The sequence below is a fragment of the Daucus carota genome, chromosome 8, assembly GCF_001625215.2.
Source record: "Daucus carota subsp. sativus chromosome 8, DH1 v3.0, whole genome shotgun sequence".
NCBI lineage: Eukaryota > Viridiplantae > Streptophyta > Magnoliopsida > Apiales > Apiaceae > Daucus > Daucus carota.
Window position 1 is genome coordinate 27,309,865 of NC_030388.2, and position 25,007 is coordinate 27,334,871.

Below are 25,007 nucleotides of genomic sequence, written 5' to 3' on the forward strand. Positions count from 1 at the left end.
TTTCTGAGGGGGTTGTGGTTTTAGTTGTTTAAGTTTGTTGTTTATGTTTGTGTTTGATTATGTTGGTCTATGTATCTGCAACATCATCTATCTATCTATCCACAAGTTTTTAATTTAGCAAGCATCTCAAAATCAAGCATCAAAAAACCAGATACCAAAATCTAATTAACACTCAACAAACTGCAAATACTAACAAATTACTCCTTTCATTGACTAATATTCAATTTAGTACAATACATTACAACAGAGTCATCAAAAGCAAATTACAACAAAAGCATGTCATTAAGCTCAGTTGTCTTCATCATTGCTATTACACAACACAATTACAAGAACAAAAAGGACCATGGCGCAAACATAAAACCAATATGAGTGCTCCTGCCTCGGTGCTTCAAGAGCTTCCTCACGTAAGCTTGCATTTTGCGCCATTTCTTCTTCAAGAGCTCTAACCCTCTCTCGCAAACCATAAATAACAACTCGACCTTGAAGGCACATAGGTTCATCGATCCACCGGAAATAGTTGCAGCCACTCCTCCCTCCAACACAACCAACAAATCTCCTACCGGCGTTGGATTGAGTCCACGCTGTACGTTGCACGGCTTGTCGACCACATCGACAGTATTCGGCCATTTCTCTCCAGATTATGATTTTAGGTCTAGGGTTTTTCAATTTGGGGAAGAAATGACCCTGTGATCATGGGTTATGTTATATATCGCTGGTTTGTAGCCGTTGTGTAGTAAAACTGCAGTTTAGTCACCAGCCTTTTCAAAACCAAACTAACGCCGTTAACATCTTATTAACGGTTGTACACAATATGTAAAGTTTTTCAAACTTGGTGTACACAATCTGCTATATCGAAACTAGAGGTACACATATCGGATTTGTGGCAAAGTACAGGTACACAATGTGTAATTTACTCTTATTTTATAATTCACTCTAAAATGGAGCAGAAAACATGTATATTGCGTGCAATCATCCGGTCTTGGAATGAAGGTGGTGGACAAGCAAAAAGCCTTGGCCATACATGTGTCAACTTACAATATACAGCACATTTGATTCGATTATGTGCAAGTTCAACCAACCTCAAAACCCAATTGAACATAAAAATCACCGGATCATTGATTAGCCAGAAAGATTAGATGATAATTAGAGATGACTAGATTAAATTAATGTTAGAAAATTAAGTGTTTAAGACTAATTAAGGTACGGTTGTAATAACAACTTTGTATAATAAAGGGTAAAATGGCTTGATCATTACTGAACTGGACTTCAACTTGCAAGTGGATAACTAAACTCAAAAAGCTTGCATTCAACTCACTCCACCAGCTTTTACTTGCAATCACATAACTAAACTAACTAAAATTTGCACATTCATTAAGTGGTGTTAAATTTTAACGGAAGCCCGTTAATACCCAATAACCCAAATTCATCTGACCCGCCCGATTATTTTATAACCCGCCCCAATTCGAGAACCGGGAATTACGAGAGGGAACCGGGAATTACGAGAATGCTATTTGTGAGTTTTAATATTTTTCTTATAAGTTTACATTACTTCTGCTCATTAAAGTGTACATGTGTTGTAATATTTTTTGTATATCTGTAGGTGCCTACACCTGGAACTACAACTCCACCCAATGTTGCTGTAGAAAAAAAGAAAAAATGGAGGAAAGCATGTGGTGCAAATCAGTTGTCTAATTCTGCAGCAATAGTAGTTTATTAATGCCATCATGTTACAGGCTTATTTAAGCGTATTATTTAAAGTGGAACAAGTACATATGGTCATGAAATTGGACAGATTTTTGGTCCCCCCAGAGACTACTACAGTGACATTTGTTCAGGTTTACTGTTGTCCCCAACGTATACTTTTTGTTCATTAACAGTGTGCCTCCTTTCATGTCTCTCTCTTTTCATTAAATCATTAAAGACTTCTGTATTAAGTAGTTATTATTTCGTTTAATTTCTTCTGCATACATTATTTTTTGCTTAATTTATAAAATATTTACTCGATTTTTATCATTTTTTTTAAAATGTGATTGTAGGATTTAGTAATTATTAAAAAGAAAAAAATAAATTTGGCAAAAAAAAGAAGAAAAAAATAAACTAAAGTTTGCATCAGATCCAACTAGTAATGTACTGCGGGGTAGATTTTCCGTTAGTCGCGTTAGTTGATTTAACGGAAGTTTAGTTTAGTTATGTGATTGCAAGTAAAAGTTGGTTAAGTTAGTTAAATGCAAATTTTTTGAGTTTAGTTATCCATTTGCAAGTTGAAGTCCAGTTTAGTAATGATCAAGCCATTTTACCCGTATAATAAATGCAGATTTTATATTGGATTAGGTGAGAATCTTTCCAACATGCAATAAACTTTGCAATATTTTTCCATGAATATATGGAAATATAATCGTATACTCAAAGCTTTGAACAAGAGGGGAAAGACGGGACCCACAAGAATATAGCAAGTGACTTTAACTTGACACAAGAAAAATCATCTCCTCTTGTGATCCAACACTGCAAGCCACAACTCTGGCACCGCTGAACATGAACAGGTGAAAAAGGATGGATATGAGCAAAGTCTCTTGAGCATACGTACTCTAACTGCCTTTGTTCAAAACCATCATTCAGTTATGTTACACAATTTCATATTCTTTAACAATATTTTTAGTATTCGGTAACAGAACTATAAAAGCGGTAATTGAATTTAATCGGCAAGGACACGCAACAAGGATTCATCAAATTAATTGGATTGATAGGAGATTAATCGGATGATTAATTGAATAATCGGATTTTAATGAATTCGTGAGTTATGAAATATGAATTGACCGGTGATTAATCCTGATGTATTAACTGATGGTTAGACTAATGTTTTGTGATGAGAAGTAGATTGATATGTAAAAGAAATAACTACCTAGCTAATGATTGAAAATTTGCAAAAATATCAAGATGTGATTTTTCATATTTATTTTGGGCATCATTTTTACGAATATAGGTTTATTTCGAGCCGAACCAAACTTCAACCCGGATTTTCGAAAATAATAAACGATAAACCTATCATTTAGGTTATCCAATCACTATTTTGAATAATTTCAAAAATATAACAATATTATACAAAATTTCAGTCAATTTGACCTGTCAAAAATGGATAAAATTCAAAAGTTGACAAATAATATAGAACGGAGAGCTTAAAGTTGTACTTTTAAATTTTTGTTATGATAATTGATAGGAAACTAGCTAAACAATAAAGCTCTCTTGCCTTTCTATTCCCTTTTTGGAAAGATTAAAGATGCTGTTACAAACATAAATTAACTTGCCAGGAAAATCCTGATACAGTTGATGTACATAACAGAAAAAAAGAAACTAGAGTAAAAGATGGGACTTTTTCGCCAAGTAAAAACGGAAAGAACATAATACAAACAACAAAAACAGAAAGTTAAGTAGCTTTCTTGTAAATATAGCTGATATACAAACTATAACTTAGAAGTTTCTTTCTCCCCAATCCCACTACTTAGAAACGTGACTCCCAAGCTTGTTTTCCTCTCATTCTTATCATATATAAGTAATCATTTGTCACACCATTCATCTTAAATCATCAACATTTCCTAGCTTACATTAATAAAACCTCGAAAAAGCTACTTATTATCTGAAAAAATTCAAGATTTTGCAGCTGATCTTAGATGGAGAGTGGAACTAGTGATGGAAGCTGTGTAAGGTTGCAGATAGCTGAGCTGAAGTCGAAGCTAAGCGAAACAGGGAGTTCAGCTGGCACCATTTATGAGCCTGGAATTAGTGTCGAAAAAGGGGAGAGTAGTAATTTTAGTCCTGATGATTCTTTAAGGAGAAATAGCCACAGGGCACCAGAACAGAAGCTGACATTGTTTGCTCTGAGGCTGGCTGTGCTGGAGAAAGCTGCGACAGGGTTGGGAACATTAGGCTTCATCTGGGCCACCGTGGTTTTGCTAGGCGGATTTGCTATTACTCTTGACAAGACAGATTTTTGGTTTATTACCATTATATTGTTGATTGAAGGGACAAGAATTTTCAGCAGGAGTCATGAGCTTGAGTGGCAGCATCAGGCCACGTGGTCGATTGCTGATGCTGGAATCAATAGCTTTCGTGCAATCAGATCAAATTCACGGTCTGTGATCACAACTGTCAAGTCCTTTTTCAGGCCTGTTGTGAAGGCTAGTCAACATGGTAGAGAGATCACAAGGAATAGGAAGATGGAAATTCAGAAGAAGGCGCCTAGTCGGGTGTGGACTACTACAGATGTTCCACTTCTTCCGTATGCTCCTTGGGTTTTCTTGTCAAGAAATGTTAGTAAACTTCTTTACTGGCTTCAACTTGCATCTGCAAGTGCTTGTGTTGGTCTGTCTCTGGTGAAGCTTGTTAGGCATAATTATGGGGAAGTAGCTAAAGGGGATACAGACAAGAGGAATAGACAAGCAGCTCTCAATATTTTTTATTCCTTGGCATTGGCAGAGGCTCTGCTGTTTTTGCTTGAGAAAGCTTATTGGGAATGGAAAGTCATTTGTTGTAGATTGTTGGAACAAGTTAATAAAGAATGTGAACTTGGCCCCTCAGGTATGGTTTCAATCAGAAGATTTTTCTATGACGCGTACTCCAGATGCGTTTCAGGAAGCATTTTTGATGGCCTTAAAATGGACATGGTATCATTTGCCATGGATCTCTTGGCCTCAAGTTCTCCTGATGAGCAGCTGATTGGAGCACAAATTCTACGAAGCTTTGCAGCAAATGATCGGTTTTCAGATGATACGCTACAGAAGATTGGAATATCAATATCAGTGATGGAAAGGTTAGTAGAGATGTTGAACTGGAAAGATCCACAAGAAGAAGAAATAAGGCATTCAGCAGCCGAGATTCTGTCAAAACTAGCTGGGAAGAAACAAAATTCCCTTCGAGTTGCAGGCATACCTGGTGCTATGGAATCAATATCCTCTCTTTTACATGTCAGTAGGACTTCCACTGCTGCAGCTGATGAGATATTTGAAAAGAAGATCATCTTTGACAGCGAAAATTATGGGGTTTGGACATTTAACCATTTGGGGCTTCTCATTCTCAAGAAGCTTGCCCGTGACCATGACAACTGTGGAAAGATTGGAAACACAAGAGGACTATTACCAAAGATCATTGATTTCACTCATGCAGATGAGAGGTTACTCAAAAATGGCAAGGCTTCACCATCTCAAATTTTGACTGTCAAAAGATCTTTGCAAGTTGTGAGGATGCTTGCAAGTACAGCAGGTGCCACAGGAAAACAGCTCCGCAAAGAGATTTCTGAGGTAGTTTTGACAATCAGCAACATAAGGGATATATTAAGATGCGGTGAAAAACATCCAGTGTTACAAAAACTAGGCATAGAGATTTTAACTAGTCTGGCATTGGAGGAAGATGCAACCGAAAGAATTGGAGGAACAGGTGGATTACTCAAGGAATTGTTCAACATTTTCTTTAAACAGGAGATCCCAGATAATCAGAACCATGTAAAGATTGCTGCCGGAGAAGCACTATCAATGTTAGTACTAGAAAGCAAGAACAATTGTCATCGGATCTTGAAGCTTAATGTAACTGAACAGCTTGTCAGTGCATTAGAGATTCCAGTGCTTCATGTAAATGCAGCAAGAATACTGCGAAACTTGTGTAGCTACAGCGGATCACATTGTTTTGACAAACTAAGAGACATTACAACTGCAACACCTACTGTGAGATTTTAAACTTTCAGTATGTTCACTTATATACTTTCCAAGATCAAATATAGCAATAGGACTAATAAGTTTGAGTTTCTCTCTTGCAGATTCTTAAAGCAATTATGACAGCAGAGAATAAGTTGCAAGAAGTAATGATTGGACTAGCAGCACAAGTTTTCAGATATATGCCACCTAAAGAATCAAGCAGCATGTTCGAAAGAGCTGGAATTCATGAGGCAGAATTAGCAGGAGCACTAGTCCAAATTCTGAGGAAATATCCGTATCCTCAAATTAAGATTCCAAGAATAAGAAGGTTTGCGATAGAGTTGGCAATTTGGATGATGAGAGACAAAGATACAAACATAACAATGTTCAGGGACTTGGGAATGGTGAAGGAGCTGGAAAATGTTATAGAGACCACATCAGAGCTTGAAAGTTTCAATATTTTCTCCGGTACTGTTGGGCTCAGCCGTCATAGCACAACAATCCATTCACTAGTGGAAACCGCAATGCAGTTGCTTGAAACTGAGTAAGTTACAGAAATGAAATATTTGCAAGAAAAAAAGAGGATGCTGATGCTGAAGTTATCTAAATGTAATAAGCCTGTACATATTACTGTATTGTTGTTGTAGGAGATTCTTTTATTATATCATTATATTTTTCAAAAGAAATTTAACTGTATTAATATTTGAGTGTCTTGTTTTCCAGAAATTACTGCATATGCATGTCAGTACTACATAATTCCTCATTGGCAGATTGTGCATTCATGTAAGTGTTGATCCATAAAATGCTAAAAAAGGTCCAATGTGCTATAAACATATAGCTAAATGCTAATAGCAAGGGGTGTGAATTTGCAATTGTGGTATTCAAGCAATCTTCTTACATAAAAATGGTTGGAAGGCATAAGATGGTAGTAAAAGAAGCAAATTTAATACCTTCCACTTCTCTCTGTCTTGTTCTGCTGTGGTCCAAAAAGCATGCAAAGACCTCATTTTTCTCCAACAATCATTCTCAACTCCACTCCATTGGCTGTTGGATAACATGTGATAAGGTAAGGTTTACCAAGTATACAATTATACATCAACCAACCAAATGTTTCATTACCTAAAGAACCAGAAACAGAATTATATAAGACTTGCAGTGTTACACAGGAACCATCCTAAAGTTGCAGTACCTTAAAGTACTAAAATCAGGCTTTCATGTTGAAAACTTGTTCCAATTAATAACTTGTTTTCTTTGGTTGATTGTTAATAAATGATTTATCTTTTTTAAGGATTGTTGAGTGGGAAGTGAAGACAAAGACATTGATCTCTAACTCTGCCATCTCAACGCCTTGAAATTGTGTTAAATGGAAAGCATTAATTTCTGGTCTAAAACATGGTTATAGTGATCGGAAATTGAAACTAATCGTCGTTTCAGGATTTAGAAGAGATTTATCAGAGGTTTTTTAAATAAATTAAATATTTTAAGTCAAATTAGAATATAATAATAGAGTTAAGTTCTATGGAGTACATAAAAACATTGGAGTATTGGAGTACAAATCATAATTTTTTGGTTTGATCCTATATAATATCTTTGATTATCCAAATTTTGATATAATCTATCATTTATAAGTTGTCTTGCACATAATTGTCAATTAATCATTAATATCTTTCAACTTTAACAAGTATTAAGATTATTGTTCTGCTTATTAGTTATATTGCAGAACATAGAGTCCTATGATTTATAAAAGTAATTATTGTATCATTTGATCACGATGTTTATGTTGCAGAACATAATGTGCAGGTTGTCAAATATTTACAAATATTATTGGACAAAAAAAATTAAAATTTAGATGACTAGATTACATTTTATCAAACTTTGTACTCCAATACTCCAATTTTTTTTATACTCCATAGAACTTAACTCTATAATAATATAATAATCATTAAATATATACAACATGTGATGCAACCCATGTAATTTAAAATCTTGGAGTACTTTATGGCCTGCTTGTTATCTTTCAACAACCACCAGCTATGCCAAATCTGCATTTCTTTAGAACAAGTAGTTCCTCATACTATATCACATTTTTTGGGCATCGAATCGGTTTCGAGTCGTGTTCTTCTCTATATGGGTATCAATCATGTGTCATATATAAATTAAGTAACAAAATAAGAGTTTCAAACTAAGCTATGATGCTACAAAAATAAAATAAAAAATGTGACACTTAGAAATGAGAATGAAAAATAAATAAAAGAAAAAAGGGCAACCAAACAGAATCTTATCTGTTTTATATGATAAAACTTCTCTTGGTGACCTTGTAGAGACCAATTTCTATTTTCCTCCACTCATAAGAAACCCCTATCTGCCACGCAAAAGCCAAATATAAACTACTACTACTTCAAAGTAACAACTCATCAATATTACTATACATTCTCACTCAAATAACACTTTAGTCATATTTTACATCTCTCGAGTTGGAGCTAAACCCACCTTCTAATTACCCATTCAAGCCATTCTAAGGTAACCCTAGTGCCTTAAACTCTTTAATTCCTAAATTTTTTATCTGGGTATGTGATGAAATGAAAGAAATCAAGAATGTGATGGTTAAAAATCACTAAAGTTTGAAACTTTATATATTTTTTTGAGAAAGCTGTCATTCTTAACAAAAGGGTTGCTTGGGATCTTACATTTCTTGATCTTTATAATGCATGTGTCACTGTTTGTTTGTTTGGTGATATCAAGTTTCTATCTGTTTTCATGTTTGTTTACATTTCTTGATCTTTATGATGCATGTGTCATTGTTTGTTTGTTTGATGATTTCAAGTTTCTATCTGGTTTCATTTTTAGAAGGAAAGCATATTCTTCAGTGAATGTTGAATGATTGAATGACCATTTTGGTTATTCTATAATAGTCAATCTCCAGGATGATCATACAAGAATTTAAATGTTTGTTATTTTGTATGTTTTTGTATGAAAGTGAATAGGACAAGTGTAGGGCAGACAACATGTGATGGTTGGATTGACTATATTATATAGAGAATATATTATATACATCTCTGTGTGTGTGTTATGAAATTGGAAATTTGTTTCACTCTGGTTGTATTTTCATACATAAAAGTGAACAAGAGTTCAGAATATTTAAAATAGAATGCACCAGATGAATTAGGTTCAATTACTGTTGATTTCTCAGATTTAATGTCAGATGTGTTAGCAATTTTTCCACGGCTTTACTATGTAATAGTTCATTGATTGTCTATTGTTTTAACTTTATTTGATGGTGTAATTGTTTGAATAACATGTCCTTTTCTGCATCAAACAAAATGAACATTTATAAATCATAAAATTTGTTTGTTGGGAAACAAAGGACAACCAAGAGGTGAAATCCAATTAGCTAGATGATGACAAGGCTGTCCGTGTGTTGATAGCGTTAATGAATTAAACAAGGTAAAGAACAATTAGTTGATGAGTAAGACATATGCAAAATGTGGTTTGACCACTGTAGCATTTGGAGAATGTGCTCACAGAAACAGAACAAAGCATGGAAAGATAAATGGATGAGATAGTATAACAAATTGGAAGACATTCCAGGCTTCTTGAACACTAAGGTATAACTTACCGGCTAAGTTTTGAGGCTACACATGGTTCCCTAATTTAGATTTAAATGTGTCAATTATGTTACTTAAACGTATGGTTGACAATCGGAAAATATGCATTATGAACATAAATATATGCTACTGTTAGTGTAATTATGAATGCCCCTATTTAGATACCTTATATGTCATGATAAGGCAATACCTGTTCTCAATTGTGTGCAAAATTTATTGTTGATCCGACCTTAGTTGAGGTGTAGATGGTGTGCTCCTAAGAATGATTACCTAACTTCTAAGAAGATTCTGGGAACAACGTCCAACGACAAAAATTTTAAATGAAGGGTACAATAATAGCATGAAATACTTGGTGTTCAAGTCAAATTTAACTGATAAAGCCTTGCATTTATTTAAAAGCAGGTGAGGATGGCTCAGATCTTAGCTCCGTCAGTGCAATGGCAAATGAGATTCACAAAAAATTCTACCGAAGTAAGTTCAATGACATCAAAGATGTGGGGTTCTCTATTCCTGAAACAAAACAAGAAAGCACCAGCTAGAAGTTCTACCAAATATAGAGCATTAGCAGTGAAGTCTGAGGATGGCACCATAAATAGGATGGAAGATCTACTAAATTTGGATGTAACTCCATACACCGATAAGATCATAGCCGAGTATATATGGTATGCTCTCTACTTCACACAAACATGATCTAAGATAATTTTGAGCACGGCGCATGTTGACATTTGTTATACTATTTTCATCAGCAATCTTTCACATTTGTTACATATTATGATACCTAGATCCCAAGCTTCTAAATTTGTAAAAGACATCATGCTAATTCATAACATCTGCATCTTGAAACAGGATAGGAGGAACTGGCATTGATGTTCGAAGCAAATCAAGGGTAATTTGAAGCTTAAATGTTGCTTACCAAGTGTACTCTGGTAGTAAGCTGATCATTGAATTACTTTTACTTTATTCCTAAGTTCATTTCTGTATGTTTGCAGACAATCTCAAAGCCAGTTGAGCACCCGTCTGAGCTACCAAAATGGAACTATGATGGATCAAGTACTGGGCAAGCACCTGGAGATGATAGTGAAGTAATTTTATAGTAAGATTCTATAAAGAAGCACTTCTATCTGATAAACTATTCCTTCAAATCATCTGTCGTATATTAAATATTTTTTAACTGTATTCAGCCCTCAAGCAATTTTCAAGGACCCTTTCCGTGGTGGTAACAACATCCTCGTGAGTCAAACAATTTCATGCAGCAATTGTATTGTGTTCAATTGTTAAATATACATCTGTTTATGACATTTTAATTTTATTTTGTAAATATGATATATAAAATATCTCTTAAACCCTTTTGAATATTTCGAAAAGGTCATATGCGATACCTACACGCCCCAAGGAGAGCCTATTCCTACAAATAAACGCCACAAGGCTGCTCAAATATTTAGCGATGCGAAGGTTTTAGGTGAAGTTCCATGGTAAGCAAAATTTATAATTGATTTCATTTTGGCACTTCTGCATTATCAACTTACCTAAGATCTAGCTTTGAGAAGGAATGTCATGTGTAACACAATGATGCCTGATTTTTTGGTTGTCTAAGAGCAGGTAGGGGATTTCGATTTCTGTCTGTCTTTCTTATGAGTAATTTTTTCATAACCATCTGCTAGGTTTGGAATAGAGCAAGAGTACACCTTGATGCAACAGGATGTAAACTGGCCTTTGGGATGGCCTGTTGGAGGCTATCCTGGTCCTCAGGTAAGAAGATCTCAGCAAAGTAATTATGCTACACATTTTATGTTTAAAGTATACTTATAACTTGTTTCCTATCTTGTCTTTTAATATCACAGGGTCCATATTACTGTGCTGCTGGAGCGGATAAGTCATTTGGCAGAGACATATCTGACGCTCATTATAAGGCTTGCTTATATGCCGGAATTAATATTAGTGGCACAAATGGAGAAGTTATGCCTGGCCAGGTCTGTTCTTCTTATGTCCTTTCTACAGATGCTTATAGATGTTACATCACTGGTAATATTCGTCATCTTATTTTTTTTCCATTTTAATGCAGTGGGAATTTCAAGTGGGTCCCAGTGTCGGTATTGAAGCTGGCGATCACATCTGGTGTGCCAGATACCTCCTGGAGGCAAGTTATATCCTCAGATAGTGGTCTAATATCCAACTCCATGCACTGTCGGGAAACCAATTATTTTCAAACGATTAATATTACAAGTCATGATCCAGAAGCTTTGATGTCCTTTTCATTCGCTTTAAAACTGAAGTTTTAGGGTCTAACCCTTGCTTCTTTGATTTACGTTTCTCAAGTTTTGCAGTCTGTATTGAGTCCCAATTTAGTTTTAGCTGTATGTGCTTATATTTAACAAACCAACTATACTATGCATATGCTTGGGTGGTTAGTCGTTTTTCCCCAACACATTTTAATTACTTTTGCATCTTCTATGTCTTTTTTGTTATGACAGAGAATTACTGAGCAAGCTGGGGTCGTTCTCACACTTGACCCGAAACCAATTGATGTAAGCTAGATCATGTACAAGTGCAGTTATACATCATGGTTAGATATTATAAAGAATATTATCTAATCTCTTATTTGAATCTGCAGGGTGACTGGAATGGAGCAGGCTGCCACACCAACTACAGGTACTTCTGTGCTTTATTAATATGTATTCAAGCTGCTTATTACTATATGAACTGATGGAATATAAGCACTGTCAGAAAATCAATGTTTAACTTAACATTCTTTGGAATCACAGTACAAAAAGTATGAGAGAGGAGGGAGGCTTTGAAGTAATTAAGAAAGCAATCTTAAACCTTTCACTTCGCCACAAAGAGCACATCAGTGCATATGGAGAAGGAAATGAGAGAAGATTGACAGGAAAGCATGAAACTGCGAGCATTGACAGCTTTTCTTGGGTATGTGTTGATAGTGTTGGCATTTAATTCTGCAAAAACAGACAAGAGTGTAGATGTAAAATATTCTATTCCAATTCTAATTTGGTAACATGACTTTATCATGCAGGGAGTTGCTGACCGTGGTTGCTCAATCCGTGTGGGGCGTGATACTGAGAAGGAAGGCAAAGGTAGGCCCTGTAATTGGCAAAACTAGAAAAAAACTGGCATAGCTATTAAAAGTTCTTATACAGTTGTTAGCTACCAAATGAACAAATTTTGTGCAGTTTTTTTGTCTATACTTATATTTTGGTATCTTCAAAACCAAGTTTGTCAATTAGTACTTATTGATACCTTCATCTTTTTCTTACTATCCTTTCTATTGTATGGCAGGTTACTTGGAGGATCGGCGCCCTGCTTCAAACATGGACCCATATGTTGTGACTGGTTTACTTGCTGAAACTACATTACTGTGGGAGCCAACACTTGAAGCTGAAGCTCTTGCTGCACAGAAACTATCTTTGAATGTCTAGATTCAGTTCAAGATAAATTTACATTTTCCACAAAATTCATTGTCGTCAGTTGAACCGCCTCCTGCTTTCTTTGGATCATTAGTTGATAATTTCTGTAAATAAAGGGAGCCCCAGTGGTTAACCTTTCCTTCTATTATGAAAGACATTCTTGGAGGTCATTAGGTGTTCAAAAGAATAATTATGATGATTTTGAGAATACTCTACCCGGAAGCAATTGTCATCAAGTTCTGAGCCTGAATTTTTTTTATTTAATTCTCTTTTATGCTGTAGAGCTTAATCATATTTTAAGATTTCTAGTCCCTAATATTCTTTGAAATTCATTTAGCCTAAACGAGCGATGTTCAGAGAATTTAAAATTAAGCGAGTTGGGCCTCTATATTTAACACAAAATCTGGTGGGTTGTTGAATGTACTTCCTAGTATGCAATATGCAAAGAAGCTGTAGACTGTAGTTAGTATTGTTGTAGGAATGTATTGTAATATTGGTTTTGGAATGAGTAGCAGCTAGTACATCTTCTCTTCATCAGGAAAGACAAGACTATTCTTTTCTTCTCCAAGAGGGAAGTTCAACAGCAAGAGTATAAAGAAATTCCAGCTGAATATTTTATCAATACAAATACTTTTCCATTGCAACTTCAGTGGATTAAGCATCATTCTTTGTGTATTTATACTTAAAGACGTGAATTGACAAGGGAGACAGATTTAGATTTTTCATAACTTCTTGTATTAAAGTTTCGATAGGTTATGGCTTCTGGAGCAGGGAAATCAGCAGCACTCCTCTTCTTGGTTACTAATCTCATACTTTATCTGGTTGTCATCATTCTTGCAGCATGGGATGTAGATCATGCAATGGAAAAAACCCACGAAACAGGTACATCTCCTTATTTTTGTGTTTTATAGACACGGCATTCTTAAGGACTGTCAAATCTGATATACTAAAAATGTATTTGCAGCCTCTGTTCTTACAATTCCTGCGCGAATATTTCCAATATACTTCCCAAAGGGCAACATGGCAACAGGGTTCTTTGTAATATTTAGTCTAATTGCTGGTGTCGTCGGATTCATGAATTCAGTTACAGGAATTTATAATGTCATGGCATGGAATCCCTCCAGCTTACATGCAGCTGCTGCATCATCCCTCGCAACTTGGACACTCACTTTACTATCCATGGGGTAATCAATAAAAATCTCTGAATTTATAATATGTATTCTTATTTTTAAATGAATATATAAAAATGGTCTTTTTATTCCTCTCCCACAGACTGGCATGCAAAGAGATCAATATTGGCTATGCAGATTCAAGCCTGGTTAGTGTCTTCACTTGTACTAAATTCATTTCTATTTTTATTGAATTTTATCATTAAGTTTGTCCTTATTAAGCCCTTGGCCTCGACTGAAGTTTTGTTCATGCGGTTCTGCAGCGAGCACTGGAGATAATCGTGATAATACTGAGTGGGAGTCAGTTGATTTGCCTGGGTGCAATCAATGCCGGGGTTCAAGAAGTTGAGAATGAAAAGGCATACACTGGAAGAGTTTAAACTACCAAATCATTATCAGGATTCTTACATATTCATGTAACATTTGTTCATTACATAGTAACTACCTGAGTGCTTGATTTTCTTTCTGGTGTTTAAATGCATGATGATATTTCTTGCTCTTCATTTGGTGTTTAAAACTTTGATGTATATGAAAGGTAACTTGTAAACAACCTGCAATTTGTAAATGATAGTGGGGCAACTTCTAAGAAGCTCATATCCGATTTCATTGAAGACACTATTAACGTATCAAAAAATACATCCGTTTCAATAGGTTCTTATATCAAAATTTCTCAAGAAAAATTATAACTTTCTAATCCAAGACAAAATAAATTATGATATATATTTATAGCTTTTGAGTTGTAACGAAAAAAGTCCAATTTTTTTGTAAAAATAATATTTAAACATCATCAAACATATAGAAAAACTTCCCCTTATATTTACAAGAAAAGGATTTTTTTTTTTAAAAAAATGAAAATACGGGTCGGGTCAACATGACCCGTTAAGACCCTAAGCTCTCATAACTAAATTTGTAACATAGCTTGCATATAAAACCAACTGTTTTGTCTCTCCACAACATCTTTTGTTGTTGTAGTTGTGTTGAAAAGATTCACCCAGATGTTGTACAGTTGCGGAGTAGTATATACTCTCCCAACTGTCACTTCCTCTTGCCGCCAATTTCACACCCCTCTTTTCAAGAAACACCCAATTCAACTCCTCCCCCTCAAAACCCTAAAACCCAAATTCACCTGTTCTGCCTCGATTGATGATGCTGGGCCTCCAAGAAATTGGGAAAAATGGTTGCCCAAGAATCTGTTTTCGGCGGAGAAGGTGTTGAAATCGATATCCGAAGCCACTTCTAGTCCTATTTGTCAGTTCATTTCTTCCCCAATTACATTCTTGCATACTGTGGACCCCAGAATCAAATTGGTAATTTAACTGAAATTTTATGGGGTTTTCTTTTTATTTTGTTGGAATGTGATTATTCTTTAGTTGAACTCATTTTATGTTATAAAGTAATAACGTTGGGACAGACGGAAAATATTACTTTATCAAGAGTAAAAATGCCTTATCTGCGTGATGTTGGGGCTGGAATTGCCCAAATGTAGTTGATGTGCATGCTGCAATGCTGAGTTAGTTAGCTTTGTCAATTCAATTAACACGATTGAATCTAGAATTCTTATATAATCAATTCATCCTTTCAAAAGAATATATTATTAGTATAATACTATCTTAATGACTGTCTAGGGGGAGGCATACTCTAATGTTCACTTGTTCAGGCTTGAAGCTACATAAAAGAAAGATTAAATTTTGCAATTCTGTTCCTTATTACTAAATACTAACATATTGAGTACTTATAAGAGATTTGATTGTGCAGGCATGGCTAGTTGTTCTAGTTGTTTTACCAGCAAGAAGTCATATTCTCATGCGTTTTGGATTAGTTGCTTACCTGAGTTTATTGTCTATATTGATTCTTCCGAGGCATGTATGGATGGTAAGCATTGGCTTCTTAATATAGTGAGATTATAGCCTATAAAAGGATGTGAACTTTGTATCCAATTAGATCTATTATATCTACGTGATACCGATTCTTAAACGTGTATCATTTTTAAGACGAGGGTTATCTGTATTGCACTAGAGGAAATTATTTAATTTTTCCTTTTGCATATAACTAGACTATATTAGCGGCATGTTTCGGTGCAAGGCTCTGAGCTTGGTTTTATTGTTTTTTATCTCCTCCTGTAAAGTCTGCAAATAGCCTCAGTTGAAGACAATTGATTTCCTAATGCAGGGGTGTTATCTATCCTATATCATGTGTAGGATCAATTAGGAAGAGTGTCACTCCTGTCTGGGATATTATTTATAATGTTGGGGCTAGGTGCAGATGGCGCACCTCCAGTTGTGCAATTAAGAACCCCGCCACCGTCAATGATGGGATTACCGAGTCTTCCAGCATCTTTGGAAGGTTATTCGTATATAATCATGAAATTGGGGCCATTGCAGCTTACACGGAAGGGCTTGTCAGTGGCAAGCACATCGGCATCTCTAACTTTCAGCGTAAGTTATATATATTGCATTTCTTTTAATCTAGTTAAAGATGTATTAGATGCTCTCTACAACTTTTCTTTTGTTTTCTTGTTTTTATATTGTAGCTTTCTGCATCAGTCTTTTCATTTCATCAGTACCACTCTCATCCAGTTATCATTGCCTTTTTCTATCGCCCATTTCATTCTTGCACTGCTTACAAAAACTCTCGTACCTCCAACGTCATCCTATTAAGTGTAAATAGAGCTTCTTATGCAAAATGTCTTAAAGCTAGACATTGTTGAAAGTTTTATGAGGAATAGGGTTTTCTCTTTAGTCCTACCTTACACCTTTGGGCCCTTATTACGGGAACCTTCTAGTAGACATTTAGACAGGTGTAGAAAAAGAAATGATATATTGCTAAAGTGTTGTTTGTTGCTAATTCCGGTAGTTCGGTGAATTGCAGAGGGCAAACATTTTGTAGCAGTTAAACTTTAGATCCTTCTCATCACTAAATTCCTGTATCTTCTCTAAAGATTATGATGTGAAAAAGAACTTACTTCAGAATAATAAAAAATGTACTACTGCCTGTTAGCTTGAGCTCCTCAGCATTTGTTAATGTGCTAGATTTTTCAAAGTGCGAGCCTGTGTCTCTCCACTACAACTCCGGAGCAACTTGCATTTGCTCTGCAATGGTATATGCGCCCTTTGGCATATATTGGAGTTCCAGTTGCCGAGGTGATCCTTACGCTCCTACTTTCACTGAGGTTCATTAATCTTGTTTTTGATGAGGTGAGAAACTTCTTGGTTGGTAAGCTTTAGAACTATTTTTAATGTATTGGTACATAAGCAATAAATCTATAACTTCTTGATTATCTCATAATACGTCCATTATCTGTAGCACAATAGGCAAATTAAGTTACCAATCCTTATTTCCAAATTTTCATCAACTGTTTCCAGGTGCGCGTAGTTGCGCTGGGTATTGTATCTCGCAGGATATATTGGGAGAAGTTTACAGCTTTAGAGACAATTGAAGGTGAGTCTTCAATATGACTATCACTTGCGTGCCTTCTCTTTATTAGTGTAACCATAAATTTGTGATACATCGTTACATGCATGGCCAAACCAGGGGCACGGGAATGTAGCCATGTGGGAACACTAAGCCCACAGAAAATTTTCTTCTATGGTCTATATAATAACTTTACGAATGGAACATTCATGCTTAGTGATAAAAAATGGGACACTTGCATATAAGACATATGGTAGAATACAAATCCTCCTTTCTTTTGTTGTTAAAAGAAACCCATTTTCTGGCTTGGGTTCTATGGGTTTGGAAGATCAGGTCGCAAGCGGATAGAGGAGGGTGATGATAGGCTGTTACAAGGATCTGTGTTTTGTGACTGGACTTGAAGACAGACATGGGCCTTAGCCCGCCGCTGAGCTGCACTGCACCTGTCCCTGGATTGTGTGCCTTCTTCAAATTCTAGTTTGATTGTAGGAGTAGGACATTTATATCCTTTTCTAGCTGGCAATATTTGTTTCTCAGCCCTTCTCAGCTTTTCAGATAGACTTGATATTCCATCTCTGCCTGCATATATATTATATATATGTAACACATACATATATAATATATGTGTGTGTGTGTGTACTTCCCTTCACCAAAATATTACATGGACATTACTCACATTTCCATCTCCTGTTCCAAAGATATTAAAGAAGACTTGTTTCCACTTGAAGATACGTGCTGACTGATACATTAAGTGGATAAATTTCAAGTTTTTTAGTTTTATCTGTTTTCAGTCCTATCTAGGTTCCAACTTCTCATTCTAGAAACAAAATTTTTCTATCCTGGAAGTAGTGTTTCTACCATCTGGATACAGTCTTCCTATTTAATTTGTATATGCTGCTACACTGCTATAGTATGAATTTGTTACAATATTTGTAATGTTGCTGCTTGGAAGTTTCTAGTAAAATGTCTGTTTTGTAACATTGCAGTTTTCTTCACATACATCCGGCGGATCTTCAATAACATATTCAGTCATGCAGAACAGATTTCTCAGGTTTAATCTATTGCTAGTTCTCTTAACTTTATAAAATGATGTCAAGTTCATGGATTTGTACTATTTATTATACACATTTATATGCTCCATTTTGTTTAGAGTTTAATTATCTGACCTCTTAAAAAAATTGTTTTCCTTGTATTTAGCTCCGTGGTTGACCTTCCAGTGACTAAATTGGAGGATCGAAGTACATCCTTATAATCAACTTAGTAGCAACTTTGTCATGACTAGTTTAACAAGTGGTTCTGATCTTGTGAAAACCATCAAAAAATTGTCCTCGAGTTGATAGCTATCTACTGATTTCATGATGTAAATTGTATAATTGCAGGCAATGAATGTTAGAGGTTTTAGAGGTGACAGCAACACGCACAACATTTACTTCTCATCGTTGTCTTCTAATAGCATGGCCAACATTCTGTCCATAATGTGCCTTGTCTGCCTTGTTGGCGCTGCTGCTGTATCAGATTGTTTTGTCTGAAAATGTTGTCAAAAAAGGGTTATGTTCTTCATGTTTATCTTCCGTCTGTATAGACGAACTCCAAGTATTATCTTCATTTGGCAATTGGAGAGCAGTGCTGGGGATGTAGTAACTTTAACTTCCCTGGAAGTATGTCAAATTAATATTTATATAGGAAATAGGACTTCATGGAAAGTGAAAATTTCAGCAACCAAACAGATTTATGAACTTTGTAGACATTATATGTTCCAATCGAATCAAATACTAAGATGGAATTGGTATCACTGATAATAGGGTAACTATGTTAGAGTATACATTTCAAATTAATCTCAGAGATCATGTATAATGACTTTTCATGATTTAATTAGATATAACTCTTTTCATATTCACAACAAATTTCCATCAAATAAAATATAACATAAATTTAATGGCATGTTATTTAGGAAAACTTTTGACCTTTTACTATAACTCAAATATTAATCAATAATTTAAATTTTTTATAAAAGACTTCCATATGAAATTGACCACATTCAAATCGGATATTTATTATTTAGGAAAATATATGATTTAGTATTGTTTAGTACTCCCTCCGTCCCCCTGAGTTGTATACATGGGGGGACGGGGACGCGGTACGGACTTTAATGCTCCCGTAAAATGTAGTTGTGGAATTTATTTTTAAAATTTTCTTTTTCTGAATTAAAGTTTGGATGTTATATTTTTATTCAGAAAAAGAAAATCTCAAAAATAAGTTACGGAACTAGGTTTTATAAGAGCATTGAAATGCGTGTCGAGCAGTTAAAAAGAAACGTATACAATTAAATGGGACAGAGGGAGTATTGTTTTTAAAAATCTAAATCTTTCTGGCAGAAAAGAATAATCTAAATCTTGTAGGAATTTTTAATACATTTATCTGAAAAATGCACATTTTAAAGTACGAGTAAAAATTTAGAACTAATATTGAAAAATAAATAAATAAAACTTCTGACTTTTACCATCAAGTCTATTTAATAACTACAAAAGTACTTGACTGGCCATTTTTTGAAACTAAATAATAATATTCTTTCTATTTCTTAATATATTTAACTCACATTTTTATGATTGTATAATAATATTATTTTTGTGAAATAAAATATTAATTATATATATATTTTTTGAAAATAGAAAATAATAATTTTAACGTATGTCAAAAATTAAAATGTTGCAAACTATAAAGTACTGAATTGACAAAATGTATTCACTTCGCCAGTTACCCGTAGAAACTGCTATTTCCCCCTGATACAAAAACATGGTGATTTTCCAGTTTTTATCCCGTGCACAAACGTGCTGCACTTCTCATATGTATTCTCCTTAAGTTCGCAATTCTGACATGTATTCACAGCTTCCATTTCTTACATGTATATTTTTTTTCACCTAATGTATTCCTAAGTAGATTAGAGCACCACATGTTTGATACAATGCTTAAAAGAGTTGGCAATGCTTTTAAATCCTGTATAATGATTTTCTTTATTTGTTTGCAGACTAATATTTTTGGAATATAGGCTATGGAAAGTTGGTCAGCAGTGTGATGGAAGTCAGATAATTGCTCACAGAAGCTTTCACATCGCGGTACATGCATTGTCATTTGCAGGTAAACTATGTTTTCCGCTTTTCAAAAAAAAAACCTATGTTTTCCATTTATAAGGTTGGTAAAGCAAGCCTCAAATTGAGATGGGAATTTAAATTAGAATCTTCAATTGTTTGCTGATGTACCATTTTGCATTGTTTAGCACTCTAGTATTATCATTTTCAGGCTTCCTAAATATATATACTTAACATACATTGATAGGCAATAGGCTCTTCAGGTCCGTATGAATTGCAGTTAGTCTTTTAATGAGATTATTATGCATAATAGGAAATAATGTAGACGACAAAATGTCTATAATTTTCTATCATCCCTGTAAAGGTGAGGTAGTGCACAGTTAATTAACCTAGAAGCTGTTCCTAATGGATTCTAGCTCGCGTAATACAGCATGCATGTCTGGTCGAGCCTTTGGTGATGGCTTGGAGCATGCCAAACCAATATCAAACATTCTAGTCAGGCGCTTTTCTACTTGTTTGCCATCCGTTCTAGATGTCATTTCCATAATGAGTGGGTCAGTAATGTCAATTACTTTGTCGGGCAGGGACATCCAAACAAAGTTGTGAAGGTTAAGCCCTCCCCGAAACATACGATGGGTAGGCTTTTTACTTGTCAGCATCTCCAGTAGTAAAATCCCAAAGCTGTATGTGTCTCCCTTGGTTGTCATCTTGCATCCTAGACCATACTCTAATAACCAAAAAATATAAATTTATAAACTTTAGCTATAAATTGCGAAATAGAGATCAAGACAAACTGGTAGCTTTAAGGGCAATCCCTCAATCGTGCAATGACTCTTACTCTCTATGCGTGCAACAATATAACTATATACACCACATTTTAGTCAACATAGGCTTTGTGCAAACTTTGTTGTATATATTATTTTGTGTTTTGTATTTACTTACATCCTCTATTTTTATTGGGTATTTTTTTTTTATATGTTCATTATTTGTGCGTTTTATTTATGTTTTATATTTGTTTGTTCTTATACTTTTTAATTATAATATAGCATTCTTTATTAGATATATATATATATATATATATATATATATATATATATATATATATATATATATATATATATATAGGGGCCTTCTCCTTGAGGAACTAACAAATATGGTAACCTAGTAACTCTTCTAAAAACTAACTGTTAAAAGATACAGGACATACCTGACCAAATTACAGGACATAAAACTTGTCTTGAAACCTGACTGTATATTTATAAATAATACAGTACATAAAATACATAACATTAAAAATTGAAGAACAAAAAATACAATGTCCTGTATTTATTTATATTTTGTAGTTTTCTCACAGGTTCTGTATTTTGTTTGTTATATATAATATGATTTTTTTTATTTGTGTAATTTTTTATTTAAAATTTCTCGCATGTTCTGTATTTTATTTGTCATATTTCATTGTTTGTTATGTGTTCCGTATTTTATTTGTCATAGTATTAAAAATATTAATATGAAATAAAAACAGAATAATTAATCAACATGTAAGGATTACAGTTATATGACTTGCAGTTACTCAAAGTTACTGGACACATGTAGTTAGCTAGCAGTTACAGAATGGTGGGGTAGATGCAGAAGGGAATTGTGTGGCTAAGATCGAAAGTTACCAGGTTACTAAAATAGAAGAGTTCCTCATTGAACCATACCCTATATATATATATATATATATAGAGTGGCACTCTAGAGAGGGCTCCTTATATAGAGTTCCATAGTACACCACCATCTGAACCGTTGATATATTAAGATAGAATGAATGGCTGCGATTAAAGATATTACAGTCACTTGCAATACAGTCACTTATACACACACGCACTATACACACAACCGAGAGAGAGAGAGAGGGAGAGAGAGAGACAGAGATAGCGATACACAAACAACGAAGATCAACAAACCAAGCTCAGAATAAGAATCGGTCTTTTTCAAGAGCAGATCGAAGACTTGAAATACAAGATCAAATTAATCAGAAGCAAATGGAACTTGATCGAGTAATATCTATGTTATTTTGGTTTGATAAATTAGGGTTTTGAATTAGAACATTTCGATTTGTGATTATAACATAATTAGTTCAGTTTTTGTTTCAGATTGTTTGGAAAGATAATTACAAATTACAAGATATTAAAGCGAATCGGTAAGAAATTAATTTACAGTTATCCATTTTTACAGAGTATAATGTTCTATAATAGAATATATGTCCTTTAATGTTATTCCAGGCATGAATGTGTATTTTGTATAAGTTCTACTGCAGATTTTTTTTTCATATTATAAAGCAGAATACTAGTAGATTATTTTGTACTTATATTCTAAAATAGAATAGTTGTTTACTGGTAGATTGTGAATGTTATGTGCGTATAATTTAGAATAGAATAGTTGTTGTTCGTACAATAGAGCATATTACTAGTAGGATTTCAATGTTTTGTGCTCATGCTCTACTATAGAATAGTTGTTATTAATCTAATGGATAAGACTAATTGTGTACTCTATATGTTTTATGCTGATATTCTATAACAGAATAGTTGATCGTTTATAATAGATAACAGATTACTTGTGTATTGTGAATTTCTAATACTAATGTTCTATAACAGAATAATAGTTCTTTATAGTAGAGACCTAATCACTTGTACAGTGTGATTATTTTATGCTTATGTTCAACAATAGCATAATTGTTATTTGAACTAAAGAGCAGCTTACTTGTATATTGTATATGACCAGAATAATAATGTTTTGAAATGATGAGTGTGACTCTTGAAGATGCAATATCAATTATTATAGGTCATGTTCTTAATCTAGTAAATTAGGACTATGAAGCTATGGCTCGTGATTATTATGCGTTAGACTTTTTCTCTCTGATTTAGAAGTTTTTCTAATAGTACCAGCCCTGAAGAACTGCTTTGATGATGCATTTAATACTATTGTGAAAGAGCTCAACTTCGAAATAATAGTTTTGATCCTATTGCAGCCCTTTTTACAAGTAAGGAATTATTTTTGCTTTATAGTCATATGTTATATTTGTTCCAAGTAAGTAATGACATCGAAATGTATATTATATTTTTCATAGATCACTATAGATAATCAAGATTAGGTATGTGTTGATAGAGGAATTTGGTAATCAACAAAGATGAGGTTCACGGCCGGAATCAAGATCCGTGACGGTGGTTTTGGTCGCTGGAGAGTGGTGGTTGTTTGTTTTAGGGGGTGGCTGAGATTAGAGTTTTGAGTTGGTCTCACGTGCTCTCAACTCATGATCCCCCAATGTGCCTACGTACCCCTATATTTATAGGGGATCAAGCCATACGTAGTTCTATGGAACCAGGAGTCCTAGTTTGATCAGGACTAGGCCTCTTGGCAATAAGGTCGGAGATAGGCCGAAGGCCCATCTTGGAGAATCCTACTCCTGTTAGAATTAGTCTTGAGTATGACTACCTCAGACTCCTAATCCAAATAGATCACGGATTCAACGATATCTCCACTACGAGAGATAGCATCTACCACGAGTCCACGACTCTTATGGAGAAGTTATCTGGGGGAGCCATGACTAACCCCTCGAGGTGCAGGGACACGTCCTCACCTCTCGGTGAGGTCTTCATCTTCAAACAAGGTAGACAAGGAGCCAAATTACACGATCGTCTCAATCCCCCGATGAGGGCTAACTCACCAGAATACAGGATCCAGACATATGATCGGCCTTCGTGTTACCCCGGAGGGCCTTCAAGAGCCATGATCACCTCAAGCCCCCACACGAGGGTTAACTCGGCAGATAGCAGGATTGAGGATTGTAGATCATGCCCGGATGAGCCCGGGAACTATCAGATGAGCCTGATAACTACCAAATGAGCTTGGTAACTAGTCTTCATATCCCTCGGAAGGGTCGTCACGGAGACTCACTCATCCTCTTTCTTTCATCATGTATTTCATAACTATGCCTCTTCTGAGTCAAAGGACGCGCCCTGATAGGGAGGACGTGTCCTTCCCAATTCCCGTCTTCATCCCTGTTTACTGGACAAGAGACCGCACCTCCCGGGCCATGTCTGGGGAGGGCGCTTCCTTCCCTTATCTTGTCTTCAATCCTCCTTACTGGACAAGAGACCGCACCTCCCGGGCCATGTCTGGGGAGGGCGCGTCCTCCCCTCCACATGATATACAAAAACAGCTACAACACCTCGGAAGAGTCGTCGTATCCCCCGGAGGGGTCGTCATATCCCCCCCGGAGGGGTAGGTCTTCCTATCCCCGGAGGGACGGTCTTCGTCTCCCTCGGAAGGGTTGTCTCAGCGAATGTACACTCTCCCATAAGAAGAGCCTTCTTACAACACATCAGACAGGTCCTTCTTTAACATGAGGTCGCGCCCCCGGGGAGGCGAGGACACCCCGTTAAAGGCACGCCCTTGGTCTTCATCTCATTGTCAACTTCTTACAAGGGACGCGCCCCTCGGTCACCTCCGAAGAGGGCGTGCCCTCCTCCACATATTACAGGACGTGGGTGGACGGAGGTCGGTCGCGTCTCTCCATCAACACTCTCAAGTAAGGCGTCCCTCCTTGTGACTCGGAGGACGCGTCCTTTTCAAGCAACACCAAGGGTCGGTCGCA

At 35.4% G+C, this 25,007-nt stretch overlaps 5 protein-coding genes and 1 long non-coding RNA gene across 10 annotated transcripts in view; 5 read left to right on the forward strand and 1 right to left on the reverse strand.

Annotated features, from left to right (window-relative positions):
- Positions 1 to 288: 288 nt before the first annotated feature.
- On the reverse strand, positions 289 to 627 carry LOC108198466 (uncharacterized). The gene has a single exon (XM_017366221.1). The coding sequence runs from the start codon at positions 625 to 627 to the stop codon at positions 289 to 291; it is 339 nt and encodes a 112-aa protein (XP_017221710.1).
- A 2,905-nt stretch (positions 628 to 3,532) lies between these two features.
- LOC108197547 (uncharacterized) lies at positions 3,533 to 6,385 on the forward strand. The gene is made up of 2 exons (XM_017365193.2): positions 3,533 to 5,711; positions 5,804 to 6,385. The coding sequence occupies exons 1-2, from the start codon at positions 3,666 to 3,668 to the stop codon at positions 6,227 to 6,229; spliced, it is 2,472 nt and encodes an 823-aa protein (XP_017220682.1). The 5' UTR covers positions 3,533 to 3,665; the 3' UTR covers positions 6,230 to 6,385.
- Positions 6,386 to 7,998: 1,613 nt separating this feature from the next.
- On the forward strand, positions 7,999 to 12,969 carry LOC108199658 (glutamine synthetase, chloroplastic). Of its 2 annotated transcripts, none has more exons than XM_017367578.2 (14): positions 7,999 to 8,201; positions 9,689 to 9,948; positions 10,133 to 10,172; positions 10,276 to 10,379; positions 10,468 to 10,516; positions 10,652 to 10,758; positions 10,948 to 11,035; positions 11,128 to 11,256; positions 11,349 to 11,423; positions 11,758 to 11,811; positions 11,898 to 11,935; positions 12,049 to 12,208; positions 12,315 to 12,375; positions 12,578 to 12,969. In XM_017367578.2, the coding sequence occupies exons 2-14, from the start codon at positions 9,695 to 9,697 to the stop codon at positions 12,715 to 12,717; spliced, it is 1,299 nt and encodes a 432-aa protein (XP_017223067.1). In that variant the 5' UTR covers positions 7,999 to 8,201; positions 9,689 to 9,694; the 3' UTR covers positions 12,718 to 12,969. The 2 variants fall into 2 exon arrangements, with proteins under 2 accessions (XP_017223067.1, XP_017223068.1); XM_017367579.2 differs by having other exon boundaries at positions 8,061 to 8,201; positions 9,686 to 9,948.
- A 394-nt stretch (positions 12,970 to 13,363) lies between these two features.
- LOC108199659 (membrane protein PM19L) lies at positions 13,364 to 14,377 on the forward strand. The gene is made up of 4 exons (XM_017367580.2): positions 13,364 to 13,587; positions 13,670 to 13,889; positions 13,978 to 14,023; positions 14,138 to 14,377. Exons 1-4 carry the CDS (start codon positions 13,461 to 13,463, stop codon positions 14,252 to 14,254), a joined length of 510 nt encoding a protein of 169 aa, XP_017223069.1. The 5' UTR covers positions 13,364 to 13,460; the 3' UTR covers positions 14,255 to 14,377.
- Positions 14,378 to 14,783: 406 nt separating this feature from the next.
- Positions 14,784 to 19,077, forward strand: LOC108200024 (protein ABCI12, chloroplastic). 2 transcript variants are annotated; one of them, XM_017368080.2, is made up of 7 exons: positions 14,786 to 15,181; positions 15,630 to 15,746; positions 16,073 to 16,309; positions 16,904 to 17,068; positions 17,237 to 17,312; positions 18,272 to 18,336; positions 18,665 to 19,077. In XM_017368080.2, the coding sequence occupies exons 1-7, from the start codon at positions 14,870 to 14,872 to the stop codon at positions 18,812 to 18,814; spliced, it is 1,122 nt and encodes a 373-aa protein (XP_017223569.1). In that variant the 5' UTR covers positions 14,786 to 14,869; the 3' UTR covers positions 18,815 to 19,077. The 2 variants fall into 2 exon arrangements, with proteins under 2 accessions (XP_017223570.1, XP_017223569.1); XM_017368081.2 differs by lacking the exons at positions 18,272 to 18,336; positions 18,665 to 19,077 and adding an exon at positions 17,619 to 17,823 and having other exon boundaries at positions 14,784 to 15,181.
- An 829-nt stretch (positions 19,078 to 19,906) lies between these two features.
- Positions 19,907 to 25,007, forward strand: part of LOC108199783 (uncharacterized) — a 45,041-nt gene continuing 39,940 nt past the window's right edge. Inside the window, exons 1-2 of one of the 3 annotated variants that reach the window (XR_010286347.1) lie at positions 19,907 to 20,187; positions 20,311 to 20,420. This is a non-coding gene — a long non-coding RNA (uncharacterized LOC108199783). The remainder of the gene's footprint in view (positions 20,188 to 20,310; positions 20,421 to 25,007) is intronic. The other 2 variants (XR_001802491.2, XR_001802492.2) reach the window with 2 other exon arrangements.

Excerpts from the sequence above, each read along its gene's own strand:
- LOC108198466 (XM_017366221.1), bottom strand. The coding sequence starts at position 627 with ATGGCCGAATACTGTCGATGTGGTCGACAAGCCGTGCAACGTACAGCG.
- LOC108197547 (XM_017365193.2), top strand. The coding sequence starts at position 3,666 with ATGGAGAGTGGAACTAGTGATGGAAGCTGTGTAAGGTTGCAGATAGCT. Across the intron at positions 5,712-5,803 it reads TTACAACTGCAACACCTACT|ATTCTTAAAGCAATTATGAC; the intron begins GTGAGATTTTAA and ends TCTCTCTTGCAG.
- LOC108199658 (XM_017367578.2), top strand. The coding sequence starts at position 9,695 with ATGGCTCAGATCTTAGCTCCGTCAGTGCAATGGCAAATGAGATTCACA. Across the intron at positions 9,949-10,132 it reads ATCATAGCCGAGTATATATG|GATAGGAGGAACTGGCATTG; the intron begins GTATGCTCTCTA and ends ATCTTGAAACAG. Across the intron at positions 10,173-10,275 it reads ATGTTCGAAGCAAATCAAGG|ACAATCTCAAAGCCAGTTGA; the intron begins GTAATTTGAAGC and ends GTATGTTTGCAG.
- LOC108199659 (XM_017367580.2), top strand. The coding sequence starts at position 13,461 with ATGGCTTCTGGAGCAGGGAAATCAGCAGCACTCCTCTTCTTGGTTACT. Across the intron at positions 13,588-13,669 it reads GGAAAAAACCCACGAAACAG|CCTCTGTTCTTACAATTCCT; the intron begins GTACATCTCCTT and ends ATGTATTTGCAG. Across the intron at positions 13,890-13,977 it reads CTCACTTTACTATCCATGGG|ACTGGCATGCAAAGAGATCA; the intron begins GTAATCAATAAA and ends CCTCTCCCACAG.
- LOC108200024 (XM_017368080.2), top strand. The coding sequence starts at position 14,870 with ATGTTGTACAGTTGCGGAGTAGTATATACTCTCCCAACTGTCACTTCC. Across the intron at positions 15,182-15,629 it reads TGGACCCCAGAATCAAATTG|GCATGGCTAGTTGTTCTAGT; the intron begins GTAATTTAACTG and ends TTGATTGTGCAG. Across the intron at positions 15,747-16,072 it reads TTCCGAGGCATGTATGGATG|GATCAATTAGGAAGAGTGTC; the intron begins GTAAGCATTGGC and ends TATCATGTGTAG.